The 16,932-nt window shown below is 38.0% G+C and overlaps 2 protein-coding genes across 2 annotated transcripts in view; one reads left to right on the top strand and one right to left on the bottom strand.

Annotated features, from left to right (window-relative positions):
- LOC108579462 (flotillin-2) overlaps positions 1-16,932 on the bottom strand; it is a 96,890-nt gene that overhangs the window by 68,843 nt on the left and 11,115 nt on the right. The window lies entirely within an intron of this gene.
- LOC108579077 (glucose dehydrogenase [FAD, quinone]-like) lies at positions 7,796-12,177 on the top strand. Its single transcript, XM_017942522.1, has 3 exons — positions 7,796-7,872; positions 9,546-9,920; positions 10,642-12,177. Exons 2-3 carry the CDS (start codon positions 9,579-9,581, stop codon positions 12,175-12,177), a joined length of 1,878 nt encoding a protein of 625 aa, XP_017798011.1. The 5' UTR covers positions 7,796-7,872; positions 9,546-9,578.

Here is a 16,932-nt window from a genome sequence, read left to right as displayed (position 1 = left end):
ACGGAATGGATTTTGTACTTGAAATATATTATTTATTTAATATTCCGTTTGTTTCATTTCATCTACTTATACTTCACGTTATTCGAACTTCGTCTATCACGGTAAACTTTATTTTTCTTTTCAACGTTCCCGAAATTTCTTCGTCATTTTGGAAAGCTTGCAAACAATCCAATGGTATTTTTCAAAAGTTGTTTTATGAATGGGAACAGCGTTAAATTACCAGTTGGAATTTTAGCAACGATTGTTGTTGTGTTTGCTGATAATGAGTAAAATTTGATATATAGTTGGGGCCACGATATAGCGAGGTCGTAAATTAAACTCTCAAGAATCGGCATCGATTGATGTTGCGGCACTCAAGGCCGTGTGTTGCAGTCTGTTTGAGGGTTCCAACAATAAACGAATGGTAGCATATGATTTGGTACTTCAAGTAGAAAATGGTATTTCATTTACAAATGGAAAATATGTTAATATTAAGCTACACAATCTTTTTGCACTTTCTATCTGTATATAACACGAGTAGATAAACTAAGATGCTAAAGACATCAATAAGACCTTTACCTGTAACCGTACTTCCAAAAGCGGCTTCCCCCAGAGGGAGAAACCCTAATTTGTCCTAGCTGCATGCAGTTTTCAGTAAATATATTAGAATCAGTTGACTTTCGCTGGATACAAGAATTCTTTGTACGGTCCTGACCATGGTTTCAAGTACTTATCTGCTCGTATCTCTGTCAATTTTCGGGTCCCGGCAGCTAAAACATGTTTACTTTGACGTCTGACCGATTTTACGACCTCGCTATATCGTGGCCCCGACTATACATACGTATTTAGATTGGAGCGTTTCTTTAACTTTAAAATGAGCCCAAGATCGAAGCATTAAAGCGGCGACACTTTGGCTAATTTAAAAACTTGAACGCTAAATATTTTAAAAATCGTGCCAGACAGAAAACTAGATGTTACATACATAGTTCCGTTTCTCAAGGGTATCAAGAAATCCTACGAGTTTGAAAAAAATCGGCGACTATGACCGCAACCTCTGCGATTTGACGTGGAAGGCTTGCAAGTACGTAACACCGTTATCGCGATTTTTCTCTCGAGAGTAAACAGTAATCACACCTGACGATATCAAATGAATCAGCCTGATATTCATATTGGTGTATGATATTACGTCATCCTGAAAGTTTCCGCGTTTTTAAACCGCTAATTTTGAAAGAAAGAAAAACATCATTTCATTGATATCGAACACTTTTATTTCAAATAATTTCCATAATGTTCGATACACTTTCGCCAACGTATTACAAGAGATTCGGATTTTTGTAACAAGTTGTGTAAGCACAACTTAAATGAATTTAACACAGGATAGGGTATTATCCAAAAATGTATTAAACTATAGTTCTAAGCGACTGCTAAGTGCTCCGGTGTCCGTCTCGCTCGACGGCTGTTTCCAGAGTGTCCTCTCCGCGTCGTCTTCCGCGTTGCTCCGAAAAACCGTTGGAGCCCCCTCGTTCGACTTTTCGGGGAAAGGGCTTAGTTTTGTTAGATTTATCAGTCAGTTAGATATAACGAAAATTAATCTAACGCCTTACTAGGAATCCGTTTAGCCTTACCATCTCTGTTTAGTAAAGATCTAAATGTTTATGATACGTGACAAAAGGCCCTTCGGTCCCAAGCGGGGTCGTAGGCAATATTAGGGCGTTGCGTAGGAGCATTCTCAGTCCGTAGACAGTGCTCTTACCACCAAGTAGAAAAGCGAACCTTCCTTGTATCTAATAAAAGTTTACAGTTTAAAATAAGGATGATTAATTATTTAACAACCGGTAACTCCCATAATCCAATAAGTTTATGAAACCTTCGGGTACCCGCGCGCTTTCTCTTCCTGGGTGACAATGTCCAGGCCGCCACTTCGCCGCGGGAATCTCGCATTTCTTACAGTTGGCAAAAGTGTATCGAACATTATGGAAATTATTTTCAATGCATCCTGAAAGTTTCCGCGTTTTTAAACCGCTAATTTTGAAAGAAAGAAAAACATCATTTCATTAATATCGAACACTTTTATTTCAAATAATTTGAAATAATTTGAACATTATGGAAATTATTTTCAATAAAAATGCTTCATTTCTGTGCTGTTTTTTTGTTTCAAAATGAACGGCTTGAAAACGCGGGAATTTTCAGAATGCAATAGTTATCGTGACGAAGACTCGGTACATCTACCTGAAGATTTTATCATATTATCATCGACCGTATCACCTTTCCTAATAATTTCTTACCTTTGTTCATACTTTTGGTAAAAATAATTTAGGAATACTCCTTACTAATGAAAAATTGCAAATGTATTAGGTGATCCCGTAAATTCGTGGCAAAAGCGAGAAATACTTGAAAAAAGTTGTGAAATGTGAAGACGCTTAGATTGATCTAAACGATAAAATTCGACATATTTACAATTTAAACGAGTGACATTGATCCTTTCAACAAATTTCAGCTGTTATACTCTTATTTTCTGACTGAAATAAGTTAGCTCAACCCCGTGATCCCTTGACAATGTTCACAATATAGGTTACGCTCGTTTTGAATACCGACTCGTCCATTTTGACAGAAGCAATACACGCGCTATCGATGACGAATTCGTTTCAAGAAGAACGTACTCGTGAATTTTCTATTCTGAAAACTTTACTTCGGTATAAACCAGTAAAAAAAGACAACGAAAAACGAAGCAATTTTACGAATATTATAACTATTTCTTAATATTGTAGCTGTTTTCTTTGCACACATTGTATACTATTTCACCTTTTGTTTCTCTACTTCTTCGTCCTTTTATCATACAATTTTTTCACAGTACAATTTTTGCATCCCAACAGTGAACACGGTGAAATATTTACGAGTCGAAGGCTAACGTGTGTTTCATACAGGTGGAATAAACATAAAACTTTTCCGCGGCAGTCGTATCGCATTAAACGATATTGTATTACTTGGAATACACGTTTTCCGTTTCATGTATCGTATACCGGTAAAAGGAGAGGAACGATGTAAAAACTAGGAAAAAATGATGGAACTAAAACGTAGCTCGGTGCAGCGTAACATATAACAAACAACAGAATAAAAACATTCTATTTGTTTTTCCAAGCTTCCAAAGTCCCTTTCAATTTTTCTTAGATGAACCTGCAATTCTTTTACACCCATCTTTTAACAGATGTTAAAATACCTTTTTCTCCGTCTGGACTAAAGAAACAGCGAAAAACGGTATTCTAACAATAAAAAAAAGGTGCAAATGTGACAGAAAGATCTAACAATAAGCAGTCACTTATTTGCCGTCTAGTGCAGTGACGGCGAACCTTCGACACGCCAAGACATTTTGGGTGACACGCGTCGTTTACGGACGAAACCGAGCAGATCACGAATAATCATCACACAAACCGTTAAGATTTATCAGTAAATTAGATATAACAAAAATTCATCTAAAGCCTTACTAGTGTCGTCGAATCACTTTAGACGGTGGATTTTACGAATTATCTTTGTTGTATTCCGCGGCTCGCGATTCCTTGCGTTGGTTTATTATATTCAATAGGTACGCGGTAGGAGAGCCTGATGGAAACTGGGGCGAAATAAGGGAGCTATTCTGCGCGTAGTACTATTCGACTTTATTAGACAGTTCGGTGACGTTCGGTGCGTGAAGACCACTAGACAAAAATCTGCTGTTTCGACGGAAAAGGTTTCTAGATATAGGTTCGGTAAGTACGAGAGTAGGGGTTGGTCTCAGAGGTCAATGTAGGGAGAGGCGGTGAGGTCTAGGTTCAGCGATGAGTAAAGGATGATGTGGAGGTCTAGGTTTCGGGGTGACTAACGTTAGGATGATGCGGATTTGTTTACAGTTAAGGAAAGGAGGCAGGATGACTAAAAATTTGCGAATATAAAGTGTACGGTCTAAACTGCCTTGTTATTCAATGCTGACTGCCTTTTTGTTCTTTTTCGAGGCTGCCTTTATATTGGGGTTTTTGGGAGTTGCGGGTGGGGGAATTTACGAATGCGTCTGTGGCGACCGCCACGGGGGGCCACGCACTTAGGCCTGGCGACTCTTGGCCATCGAGGCGAAGAATCGAGAGATGTTTTTCCAAACAACTCCGAGTTTCTTCGTCCTCGAGGACAAGAGTATTGCCTCGGCAATGCAGGCCCGCGCCCCACTTCCTGGGACTCTCCCAGGGAAAAGGGGCTACTTAAGGGAGCCCCGAAAAAGGCACGAGGCTTTTAGGTCGTAGACTCGCGCCGCCTGCACTTCAAAATTAGGTTAAACGTTATCGGATTCAAATAAATATATTTTTATTAAACAACTTGCCCGAGTAATTACTTTACACCACGTCACTACCAAACGTCCGTTAGGTAAGGACTCGATAATGATCAGGACTCGTTAGGACTGAGGGTTCGATGGTACGGGAGAAGAATTGCAGGGACAATGGTTAGGTAATGAACTCAAGGATTCGGTACAAAAGAAATGGGTAAAGTGCATCAGTTGGAGGATCTGCCGGAGAACTGTAGGAAAATCAAAAATTCTATCTTCGTCGCAAGAGAAACTCGAGATAGGACAAATTTAAGGAAATTGAGGAAAAGCAGCAGCTCGATGAGTAATTGAGAAACGTTAAAAGTAGGTCGCGAGAAATGTAGAAACAAGTCCAGCGAAAATTCGAAATGAGAGATCTCGTAGGCGTCTTTGAGCGCCGACGACACAAATGGAGTTTCGAAAACGACGTCGATGAATTTAGGATTAAGGTATTTCGCGAGAGAGCAGGGACACCTAATATCGGCGCGGCGTTTAATCTTGCCGTACGCTTCAGCGAGCAATTTCTCGCAGTGTCATTCAGAATGTGGTCCTCTTCGATATTTCTCGCTAATAAGTGGGGGGACCGTGGTTAACTGCTTTCCACCCCTGAACTGAGCTGGAAAAAGGGGGCTTCGAGTTATCAGCACTTCTACTTGCCAGTATTTACGAGTACAGTGATATTCTATCACACTGTCGCTATTCGAGCTCCCCTCGTATTATGTTAGTACTACTAGGACAGGAATTCGGTGGGGAAGTGGAAAAGGCGCAGGTAGTTGTCAAAACGGTACCTGGGATAAGGATCTGTACGCATGGGAGTCAAGGGACAAAGGGACGAGGATTCGACACTAGGAAGTATATATTACTTTTGTATACGTTCCGAGAAATCCGTTTAGCATTACCACCTCTGTTTAGTAAAGATCTAAATGTTTATGATACGTGACAAAAGGCCCTTCGGTTCAAAGCGGGGTCGTAGGCAATATTAGGGCGTTGCGTAGGAGCCCAGTATTTACGAGTACAGTGATATTCTATCACACTGTCGCTATTCGAGCTCCCCTCGTATTATGTTAGTACTACTAGGACAGGAATTCGGTGGGGAAGTGGAAAAGGCGCAGGTAGTTGTCAAAACGGTACCTGGGATAAGGATCTGTACGCATGGGAGTCAAGGGACAAAGGGACGAGGATTCGACACTAGGAAGTATATATTACTTTTGTATACGTTCCGAGAAATCCGTTTAGCTTTACCACCTCTGTTTAGTAAAGATCTAAATGTTTATGATACGTGACAAAAGGCCCTTCGGTCCAAAGCGGGGTCGTAGGCAATATTAGGGCGTTGCGTAGGAAAATTCTTAGTCTGTATACAATGCTCTTACCGTCAAGTAGAAAAGCGAACCTTCCTTGTGTCTAATAAAAGTTTACAGTTTAAAATAAGGATTGTTAATTATTTAACAACCGGTAACTCCCATAATCCAATACAAACAACAACGAAAAACAACGGTGTCTATCTTCTATCGACGAGGTTCAGAATCGTTAATTCGGAGCTGAGCCATAGCGAGTCCGTGATCGTACCAGGTCGTAACGCCCGCAACAATTATGGACACGGCACCCGAGTTAAGCTAGGTTTTTCCCCAATTTTGACACACCGAGCTCAAAAGGCTCGCCGTCACTGGTCTAGTGCATTACTGTCCGCCATTTTGAACGCACACTGTGAATCTGCGTAAGTTCGAAACTTATCAAAATCACGTTTTCCTGTTTATCTTTCTTCGCCGTATCATTTCTTCGAATAAGAAACAGACATTTTTTTATCATACTCGTTAAATTCGTCTTAATACCCGCTAACTCAAAGCCAGAGAAGATTATGGCTATACATAAAAGAAGTGAAGGCGATTTCGAAAGAAATTGCCTGGTAACTACTACTTGCGCGGTCGTTTACACGTGTGTGAGAATGTAAATCGTTCAATTTCATGGAACGAATGACTTATTGTGTTAACTGTAATTACTACGGCTCTTAAAGCACACTTTTCACCGTAATTTCGAAGAGACAAGAGTTTTACGAAGGATACGAGACTGTTGCATATTCAGTAATGCGTGAAAGTGTGTTATGATATGATAAAATATTAAAGTTATGTACGAGTGTAGTCTAGAGGTACACTCTCGTCCATAAGTATCCTGACACCTGGCAAGTTCAGATAAAAGGCGTACGAACGGTACAACAATGCAATTATTTCTTAACAAAATTGGTGTCAATTGAAAGATCTGTAGTATATAATAAACAAGATTTTTACCACTGAATAATGTAAAATACTTCGTAAAATACAATCGCGGCAATCTTTAAACTTTCTGCCTGAATTTCGCTCCAGCTTCATTGCAGTTGCGCCCACACCACTTTTTCCGATCTTGGCCACTTAATTTTACTTTGTTTATCTAACTCGTCCCGCAATTTTTGATGGGATTGAAATCCGGCGATTGTTTTAACAGGGAAAATCACTGCATGATTTTAACGTCACTGTCAGTTTCGAATTCCCTTAAATAACGAATGTACGCTTTAGCACCGTGTTTGAGGTTACTGTCACGCGCGAAAACAAAATGGCGTCCAATAAGTTTCTTTCCCGATGGCACAGCGTGGCCTTTCAAAATGTCCAAATATTGCTCTTCACGCGTTGTACCTTCTACTTTTACCAAATCACCGACATTATTGCCACGAAAACAATTCCACTTGTATTTGTCTCGTGTTTAGCAGTCTTAAGCGGCACAGAATTCTACCAAACTCTAGCTCTAGTCAAATAACAAACGTGTTAAATTGTATCGTGTTATGAAGGAGAGAGATAAAATCATCTAACGCGATATTCTTCATTTGCACTTTTCTCTGTTTCTTCAAATTCTCAAATTGCTCATCGATACGAACGATTTCGCGCCATTTTTACTACAGCAATATTTTTACATTATTTACCGGCACGAATCTTACGTATTACGCAAAACAGTTCTTCCACGATCACAGACCTTTCAATTAGTACCAATTTTCTTAAGAAATAATTGTATTATCGTATCGTTAATACGCCCTTTACCAGAATTTCCTAGGTGTCCGGATACTTATGGACGGGAGTGTACATTTTAGCTGTATTTCCCATTTCAGATTAATATTTCTTCCAACAATATTCCGGTGTTTGCGTTGGGGTAACAAGTTATTGTTCCTAATGCAAGGATAATTCGTTACAAACGTAAATTAACGATCGTTCTCAAGGAGAAAATGTGAGAAAACAGACTTTGTAAAGTTCGTGTTCGGAACGTCATTTGACGTTTGCCAGCAATTTTTCGGGCGATTAGTTGTTACTTAGGTCGATAATGATTCGCAAAAACACATTGTATGCACGGCTACAAGGAAACAAGGTTATGTAAAGAAGAGGTGAACGAGATATACACGTCACACGTATCTCGTCACCCTTCTAGCAAAAACCAATACTTTAGACGTACATATGAGTCAGTTATTCGAGAGAACGTGCCGAGAAGTGTCGAATCGCAGTGCAGTTTTGGTTATCGTTATCTTCACCCGCTTGCCGAAATATCAATCGGTTAGTCCAATCTATTCCATTTGCTGAACTTTTAACCTTCTGGTTGTAAAAATTCGTTCGTGTTGTTTTTCTTTTTTCTTTTTTTTTTAATCTATTTAACAATTTGCCGGTGTAGTTAACTTGGTTAGCTAAGTTATTCGCGATTTAGTATTTGCATGAACTAAAATAGAGTATTTAGCATATTTGTTAAATTTAAAACAGAATATTTAGCATATTTATTAAATTTAAAATAGAATATTCACAATATCTATTAGATTTAAAATTTGAAATATTTACTAAATTTACAATTTAAAATATTTACTAAATTCAAAATTTAAAAGATTTATTGAATTAAAAAACGTATTAAAATATCATCACTTTTATCGTTAACTGGGTACAGTAAGTAAGACTTGAGAAATGGTTTTATTAAACTGATTTCGAAAATATAAAACACAATATATCACGACGGATTTATCTTGTTGATATTAGATAACATTGAATAAGAATAAATTGTTTATCTTATGACGATTTCATTGAGATTTTTCCGAGGCTTTCACTGCCTGGACTGATCGAGTTGTCAATCGAGGCTTCCGCGTTTCAGCTGTGCCTAATTTTGGCAGCTGAATTCATCAGAGTTCGAAAAAGCACAGTGATAATGTGTCATTTCGGTTTGTATTTATGTGCGAGCCGTGTTCACGCGACGGATCATTGGCTACCGATCAGCTGTTTTTAATTGGTGAGTTGAACGATTGAAAGAAAAAACGCGAAGAATGTGTTCGAAAACAATTGGACACGACTGAAACCCGGAAGCCTCGAATATCGATTGAAAGGGCTAAAACAGGTAAAGCTTGGGAATTTTTTTCACAGGTAACTACTGAATGAAAAGTTTCAATTTTTTCAGAGGATACGAACGTAACTTTCAGCTGTTTTCTCCAATTATTAGAAAGTGAAAATGTTAGAAAATGGAGGAGTTATTGCGAAACGTCTTCTGTTAGAACATCGATTGTTTTGTGTCATCGTTGGAAAGGATTAGAACGTCTGAAATAAAAAATTCTTGGTGATTTATGTACAAAGACGTATTAACTACAACGTAGCATAAGACTTTTCAAAAATTTTCAGTATTATAGAAATGGTGGCAGTTTGAAGAGGAAAAACTTCTCTTTACCAAAAAGTCAACTTTGAACGTTTCTAAAAAATTGAATAATTGACATATCGAAAAAATTGAACGCTGCACTGTAGGTAATGCATTTTTATTTATAAATGAAAAAGAACTTTTTTGTTTCAATCGGTCTAATTCTTATCGGCAATAGCAGTCAGCAATCGATGCTCTAGCAAAAGAGGTTTCGCAATAACTCCTCCATTTTGTAACATTTCTACTTTTCAAAAATTCAAGAAAGAAGCTAAAAGTTACATTTACATTCCCTGAAAAAATTGAAACTATTCATTCGGTAGTTTCCTACGAAAAAATTTTCAAACTTCATCTATTTTCAGGCGCCTCAGAGTGATGTATTTTCTTAAACAATTCCACTGTTCAGCTAGAAGTGAAAAAAAAAATCATGCAAGGCACTGTGAATATTTAAGACTTACTTTTCATTCGCAAATTGTCCGAAATGTAAAATGAAACTAAATATTCCACGTACCCATAAACATTCTCGTTTAAAATTTTCATATATTTTTCCATCTTTTCGTTGCAGTCAAATCGTTAGTTCCGATAGAAAAATCACGCAATGGACTCGTGTATGGCAACAAGTAGCGCTGCCGCGCTATCTTCGATGCCAACCTCTATTTTCTCTCAATTGTTGCACGTGCTCCTAGTATCCCAATGTACTTTGAGTACAAACGAAGATTATCCGGTGGATCGTACAGAGGAGATTTTAGCCTCGCAAAAAGAATTCGATTTCGTGATCGTCGGAGCTGGAACAGCGGGAACCATTCTAGCTCACAGATTAACGGAAGTGCCCGACTGGAACGTTCTACTGATAGAGGCTGGGGAGGATCCGATTCCAGAAAGCGACGTTCCTGGTCTCATGTTGCTTCTCTTTGGTGATTTTCAGGATTACGCTTACAAGGTACGGCAAATTGTTTCACAAACGTAACAGTAATTTAATTCAGTTGCTGATTATACTTTGGTACAGTTACGAGAAGTGCATTGTTACACACTTTGATCATTTCCCAACGAATTATAATCATTTTTGACATGTTAAATTCACTTAAACTTGACTTAAAGCGCCGCAATATTTACGAGTTTTGTAGAAATGAAATAGAGTTTTACAAAATAAAATAAAATAACTCTTGTAAAACATGAAATTTCTGTTCAAAAGTTTGACATAGTGCTTATTACAGGCACAGCGACGATTTTCAATGATATAAATATTCAACCACTTGCCGTTCAAGAGATATATCTTTTTCTGCACAAACATGTAAAAATGCATTTAGGCGGGCCCGGCGCTTAATCGCTAGTCCACATATTGCGCCTTAAGGCGGGTCCGGCGCTTAACCCTTGTGTCAATAACCTTGTGATAAACTTCAGGCAAACGTGCGAAATAACGACGATCTGGCCGGATATTTCACTCTTTTACCTGGAAGATCAAATATTTTAAGTGAGAATCATGCAAAAGAGTACCCGGTTATTGACATTAGGGTTAAAGCGTTAATACTTAGCAACACCATGAAGTTAACACCATGAAAAATTCCCTGCATTTCACCAACTCCAAACTCTAACATCAAAGCATCAATACTCCAGCTCTAGCTGTCACAGACACCCTACTGATCAATCGTTTCTCCATCAAGGCTGAAGCCCAAGTGGGCGTCTGCCAAGGTATCAACAACAAACGATGCAGATGGTCGAAAGGCAAGGCTCTTGGAGGCAGTTCAGTGATCAATGCCATGCTACACGTATTCGGTAACGACAGAGACTACAACGACTGGGCTAACTTAGGCAACGAAGGCTGGAGCTACGAAGAACTGCTCCCCTACTTCAGAAAACCCCTAAACTGTCCACCTGATCACTCAGCTAAATGGGGCAGCAAACACTGCGGAACCGGAGGACCGATGAACGTCAGAAGCTACAATTACTCCATGACGAACATTCAAGACATCATCCTCGACGCTGTACGAGAATTAGGCCTGAACGTCCTGGAGCCTCTCATAGGCGATCGTTTCGTCGGTTACGGAAGAGCACTGGGCACCATCGACAATGCGCGACGCGTGAACGCCGCGAAGGCGTTCCTGTCGCCCATCAAAGAGCGCAAGAACCTGCACGTGATGAAGTCGAGCAGAGTCGACAGAATCCTGACGGAGAACGCTCGGGCAACCGGCGTTCGTGTCACCTTGAAAGACGGCCGATCGATCGACATCAAAGCGACCAAGGAGGTGATCCTCTCCGCAGGAAGCATCGCTAGCCCTCAGTTACTCATGCTTTCCGGTATAGGACCCAGGCAACACCTAGAAGAAATGGGAATACCGGTGCTGGCTGATCTACCGGTCGGCAAGAATCTCCAGGATCACGTTATCTGGGTAGGGATGCACATAGGCTACGTGAACGAGTCGGTGACACCTCCTCTGTCGACGTACGCGTTGGACATAACCTACGAGTACCTGGTGCACAATTCCGGAGAACTGGCCACGGTTGGAATCGATCTCCTCGGTTTCGTCAACGTCAACGATCCTAGCTCCAAGTATCCGGACGTTCAGCTGGATTTCGGCCACTTCCCGCGCTGGAACTTGCTCAAAGTAGGAACTCTGTTGAAAGCTTTCGACGCCTCCGACGAACTGATACAAGCGGTATACAAGGAGATCATGGAGGTGGATTTGATCATTCCTTGTACAGTTCTGCTGAATCCTAAGAGTCGAGGAAAGGTAGAGCTGCGTAGCAGCGACCCGGCTGATCCTGTGAAGATTTACGGGAATTATTTCACCGAGAAGGAGGATCTGAGGACGTTGTTGAAGTCTGTGGATCAGATTAAGTCTCTGTTGAACACCGAAACGATGAAGAAGTACGGTATGCGGTTGCAGCACTTTGATATCCCTGGATGTAGACATACGAAGCCTGATTCTGACGAATATTGGGAGTGCAATGTTAGACACATAGCTAGTTCGCTGTTTCACGCTGTTGGTACGGCTAGAATGGGACCAAACGGCGATCCCATGGCTGTCGTGGATCCGAGATTAAGGGTGCACGGTGTTGAGAGGTTAAGAGTGATCGACGCGTCGATCATGCCGAAGATTGTCAGTGGGAACACTAATTCTCCGACCATGATGATCGCGGAGAAGGGAGCGGATATGGTCAAGGAAGATTGGAAGATTAAGGTTCGTGAGGAACTCTAGGAGCTTAGATTGGATAGATCTCTAGTTATCGATCGAGTAACTCTTATGGTAAATGATATTTCGCTCGTATATTGTGTTTTGAAGAATTTTGTTAGATAACTGAAATTTTATTTTATTGTACATCGCTAGTGATAATTTTAATTTCTTATCCTGTCAGGATAATTCGGTGTCCTTTCCGTAAACTTCACTGTTCGTGTACAAAAAATGAAACGCAATTTTAATATTCGAATTGATCTCTATTATTTGGGATGAATTTTTTCCATTTATCGGGTGAATCTTGAGAATTCACTTTCTGAAAAAGTATGGTGGTTCTGAGTCGATAAATTTGTCAAGACTTCGTGGAAAAGGCACCGAATTAATTTGTATACTTAATACTTCTATTAACTTTCGCATACACTGTGTTTTTTTCAAAAAATAATGTATCTTCCAGTCAAAAATAATTTCGATTTTTGACGATTAACTAGTTTCATTACTCGAAATTCATAAAAATCTTTATAAAAGTCTCTGAATGGAAGAATTCTTCAAAGGCTGCTTTCACAGTGTCTTCACTTCCAAATAATTTATTTCTTAAAAAACTTGTACTTCATTTGCATTCTCGCTGCTACATAGTAACACTCCACCGCACTATTCTCTCGTTTCGCAATTCCCCGAACGCACTTACTCTCCGCCACATTTTTACCAACCGAGTCGGTAACAGAAACGTGAAAAAAGAATAGAATGCAAATTTACGATTTACTCGACCTAGTTTTTCAACCGTGTCTCTCTCTCACTCTCCGAAGAAGCGTTGTTTGCTGTCTAATTGAATAAGAAACCTCGTCGAATTTTACGACGCGTCGAACGTGGATTTATCAAGGAGAGATGAACAAGCGTGGTGGCGTTTCGCAACGATTTTTGCGACGGAGTTTGTGGAAAGCGAAAGTGTAATGGTATGCGAACGTTCGATGCGAGAAAATGCGTTCAGAGGTTGTAAAATAGAGAAAACGCGATGAATAACAGGAAGTAAAACGTATCAAAGTGTGGAAGGAGAGTGGACGATAGATTGTTGCGTTATTGCAGCTAGATTATAGATCCTAGAGACTAGATCTGTCGAATAAGAATAGAGTGTAGAGGCTTCAGGAGGTGAGTAGGGATTCCTTAATGGTACACGATCCTTTCTAATCTTAGTAAACGTATGTAAGTGCTCGAATAGCGAATCTAGATTGCACTTGCGTTCTCATGTCACTGGACACTTATTAATCTCGAATAAAATGGCTATTGTAACGCACCGTTTGGATCATTTTTATTTGGAAAGTTGGTGTAGTTAGAGATACTTTATTTCGTTCGAAGTTTCATCGAAGTTTATTCAAGGATATATTGATTAACCAGATATTCCCAAATTTGGATTGAACAATAGGGAAGAACGTCATTTTATTTAGAAGTTTAACGCACGTTAAGAATTTTATCATTCGAAATAGACGATTTTCAGTGAAATTAAATAATACTAATGTGATTATTAAAATTGAACAAAAATTTAGAAATTCCTAATTTCACCGCGTGAAATTTATTTCATAAAAATAACAAATTTGTGTGCTAATGTAATTATTAAAATTGAACAAAAATTTAGAAATTCCTAACTTCACCGCGTGAAATTTATTTCCTGAAAATAACAAATTTGTGTGCTAATGTAATTATTAAAATTGAACAAAAATTTAGAAATTCATAATTTCACCGCGTGAAATTTATTTCATAAAAATAACAAATTTGTGTGCTAATGTAATTATTAAAATTGAACAAAAATTTAGAAATTCCTAATTTCACCGCGTGAAATTTATTTCCTGAAAATAACAAATTTCTTCTTCTTCTGAACGTATTATACTACGTGCCCAACTGTTTACATATGTATGAGTTATTGTGTTAAGTGTAATTACTGTGGCTTTCAAAACACACTTTTCACTGTAATTTCGAAGGAACTAGATTTTTACGAAAGTATGTTACGATATAATAGAATATTAAAGTTATGCATGAGTGTGGTCTAGAGGTACACATCATGCAAATTATATTTGTTCTTAAGATGTAGGAAGATTGATTCATTTGGAATGCGAATTGATGTGACATTAATTGACAGCGATTTGTTTGGCACACTTTGCTTGCATTTTTTTTTTTAATACTGCGGATTACTTTTAACGTTGCTTCGAAATAACCAGCATTGGAAACATGTTTATACACTTAAATATTATAATGTTGTAAATAAGAAAAAATCTATGTAAATTTGACTTCATTCTATTATCGTAAGTAGAAGTAGACGAATTATACAAATCTTGCACAGATCCTACAAATCTTCAAAAAACAACCACTTTTCTGTACAACAGACACTTCAACTATAATTCAAACAACCTAAAATAATTTACAAACAAATCAAATAGAAATATATTAACAGAAGTGAAATTATTATTTTGCACAGATCCTACAAATTTCCAAAAAACAACCACTTTTCTATGCAACACAAACTCCAACTACACTTCAAATTTACAAATAAATCTAAAATAAAACGAAACAGGTAAAATACTTTAACAAATGTGAAATTACTATTTTGTACAGGTCCAAGAAATTTCCAAAAAACAACCACTTTTCTATACAACAGACACTTCAACTATAATTCAAACAACCTAAAATAGAAATATATTAACAAAAGTGAAGTTATTATTTTGTGCAGATCCTACAAATTTCCAAAAAACAACCACTTTTCTATACAACAGACACTTCAACTATAATTCAAATTTACAAATAAATCTAAAATAAAACGAAACAGGTAAATACGTTAACAAATGTGAAATTACTATTTTGCACAGGTCCAAGAAATTCTCAGACAACCACTTTTCTATACAACATGCAAATTTCAAATGAAATTCAGTTCAAATTTATACGCACCTAATTTTTAATTCCTCTACTGTAAACACGATTTCTTAATACAGCGCTTTTTCCCATTAATCCCATTAATCATTTCACCCACACTGCGTTTATTCTAAATTAATTCACTTATTTCACTTCATCGCTAACTTTCCCTAAATTTTCCACTAATCTAGACCCCAATAAATGCGAAAATTTTCCAAAAATGTTTGCTAATTCACACCCCAGAAAGAATGTCGAGAATCTGATTTAATCGAGTTCGCAAGTCTGAAATTGAGCCACTGTGAAATACAATATCGCAAAATTTCCAACATCGAAAGCACGTTCATCAAATCGCGGCAAAAAAGTACAAGGAAACAGGGGGGCGGTCGCAAGAAACAACGGCACCAGTTACCGTTCCTTCGAGTTCCAGGCAGAGCGACCACGTCGTCGCTTTCCTTCTCCAAATCGATTGTCAATGGTCCGCGATATCTGTGACAAAGATCCGCGACCCTTTCCGCGGACTAGAATCGGACCATTTCTGCGCCGACGTCTGACCAAGTCGTTGGATGCAACAGTTTCCTTATACGGCAGTTAAAAGTGGCGTTTCACGTTTACATTTCACCGATGTACCTAACAACGCTCGGTAAATTCAATTTACCCGCGTGAATTGTTTGTAGAAAATTGAAGTGACGTTAATTGGTAACAAGTGAAACGATAAAGATATTGCTCATATTTTTAGTCGTTTTTTCCTGTTTATTTTTGAGTTTCTGGAGAATCGTTGTGAAGTTGTGTAGCTGATTTTCTGGGACCTGGTAAGAAAAAAATCCCCTTTTGTATACAAATGTAATATTGGGGTGAGAAAATGTGGAACAGTGAGTAATTTGAACGTAGAAATTTAACGTATAGGATAACGCGTACGTTAATTGTTCAATATATCGAGAATTGTAATCAGTTTTAATTATTTCGATGTTGAATTTTGTGAATCCTAGGGACCTTCGAATCTGTGTTAAAATTTGTTATTATTAGGGACTATCTTACGCTAGTGAACGAAATGAAGTTAATTTGAAAAGTGTCAAATGAAAGCCTTCATGCAACGAATGATTTTATTCGTTTGAGTTAAATAAGCAATAAAGTAAACAATGAAATTGAATAAAATAAGCAATTATTGTTTGAAACGCTTTTTTAATATTAATTTCACTAAAATTAATATTAAATATTATTGGAGAAATTAATTTAATGCTAAATATAATTTAGTATAATTTTTGGAGAAATTAATATTAAATTAATTATAATTTTTGGCGAAATGACTGGAGAAATTAATTTAATATTAATTTCTCCAAAAATGATACTTAAAACTATGACAATATTTCTGAATATTCGTTATCACACATGTCACGTAAGATAAATCGGTTTCTCAGCAAAAATTTGCATTGCAAAGTTAGACATTACTCACTGTCGTTGATGGGTTGAAAATGCCTCTATTTAGAGAACAAATCTTAACCATCTCTTATAATGGCTTCACCCCCATGTATAGTACGCGGAGGTGATACAATGAACCCTTTGTGGCTTAAGTGGCATGACATTCGAATCCCTTCTTTCCGTTGCTGAACACAATAGAGCCCGGTACAGGGTAAAAACGGAATGAAAGAGAAACAGAGAAAGCACCCTTATTTGTTTGATCACTCTTCCTCTCCTTCTTCTTTGATTCCGCTTAATTATATATCGTTCATTATCACGAGTAATTCTGCCAATTACGAATGTTCAAAATTTCTAAATATCGCAGAAAACTTTTCGAAACCACAGAATTAAAATAATATTTCTTAATTTGTCAATTTAAGTTTGTACCTCTGTAAAACATTTCATGCAAACAGATAAGAATCGATATGT

Source organism: Habropoda laboriosa, unplaced genomic scaffold (genome assembly GCF_001263275.1).
Source record: "Habropoda laboriosa isolate 0110345459 unplaced genomic scaffold, ASM126327v1 scaffold14, whole genome shotgun sequence".
Taxonomy (NCBI): Eukaryota; Metazoa; Arthropoda; class Insecta; order Hymenoptera; family Apidae; genus Habropoda; species Habropoda laboriosa.
This window is presented reverse-complemented; position numbering and strand designations above follow the sequence as displayed.

Coding starts and splice junctions, on each gene's coding strand:
- LOC108579077 (XM_017942522.1), top strand. CDS start 9,579: ATGGACTCGTGTATGGCAACAAGTAGCGCTGCCGCGCTATCTTCGATG. Junction 9,921..10,641: donor TTCAGGATTACGCTTACAAG/GTACGGCAAATT, acceptor TTCTCCATCAAG/GCTGAAGCCCAAGTGGGCGT.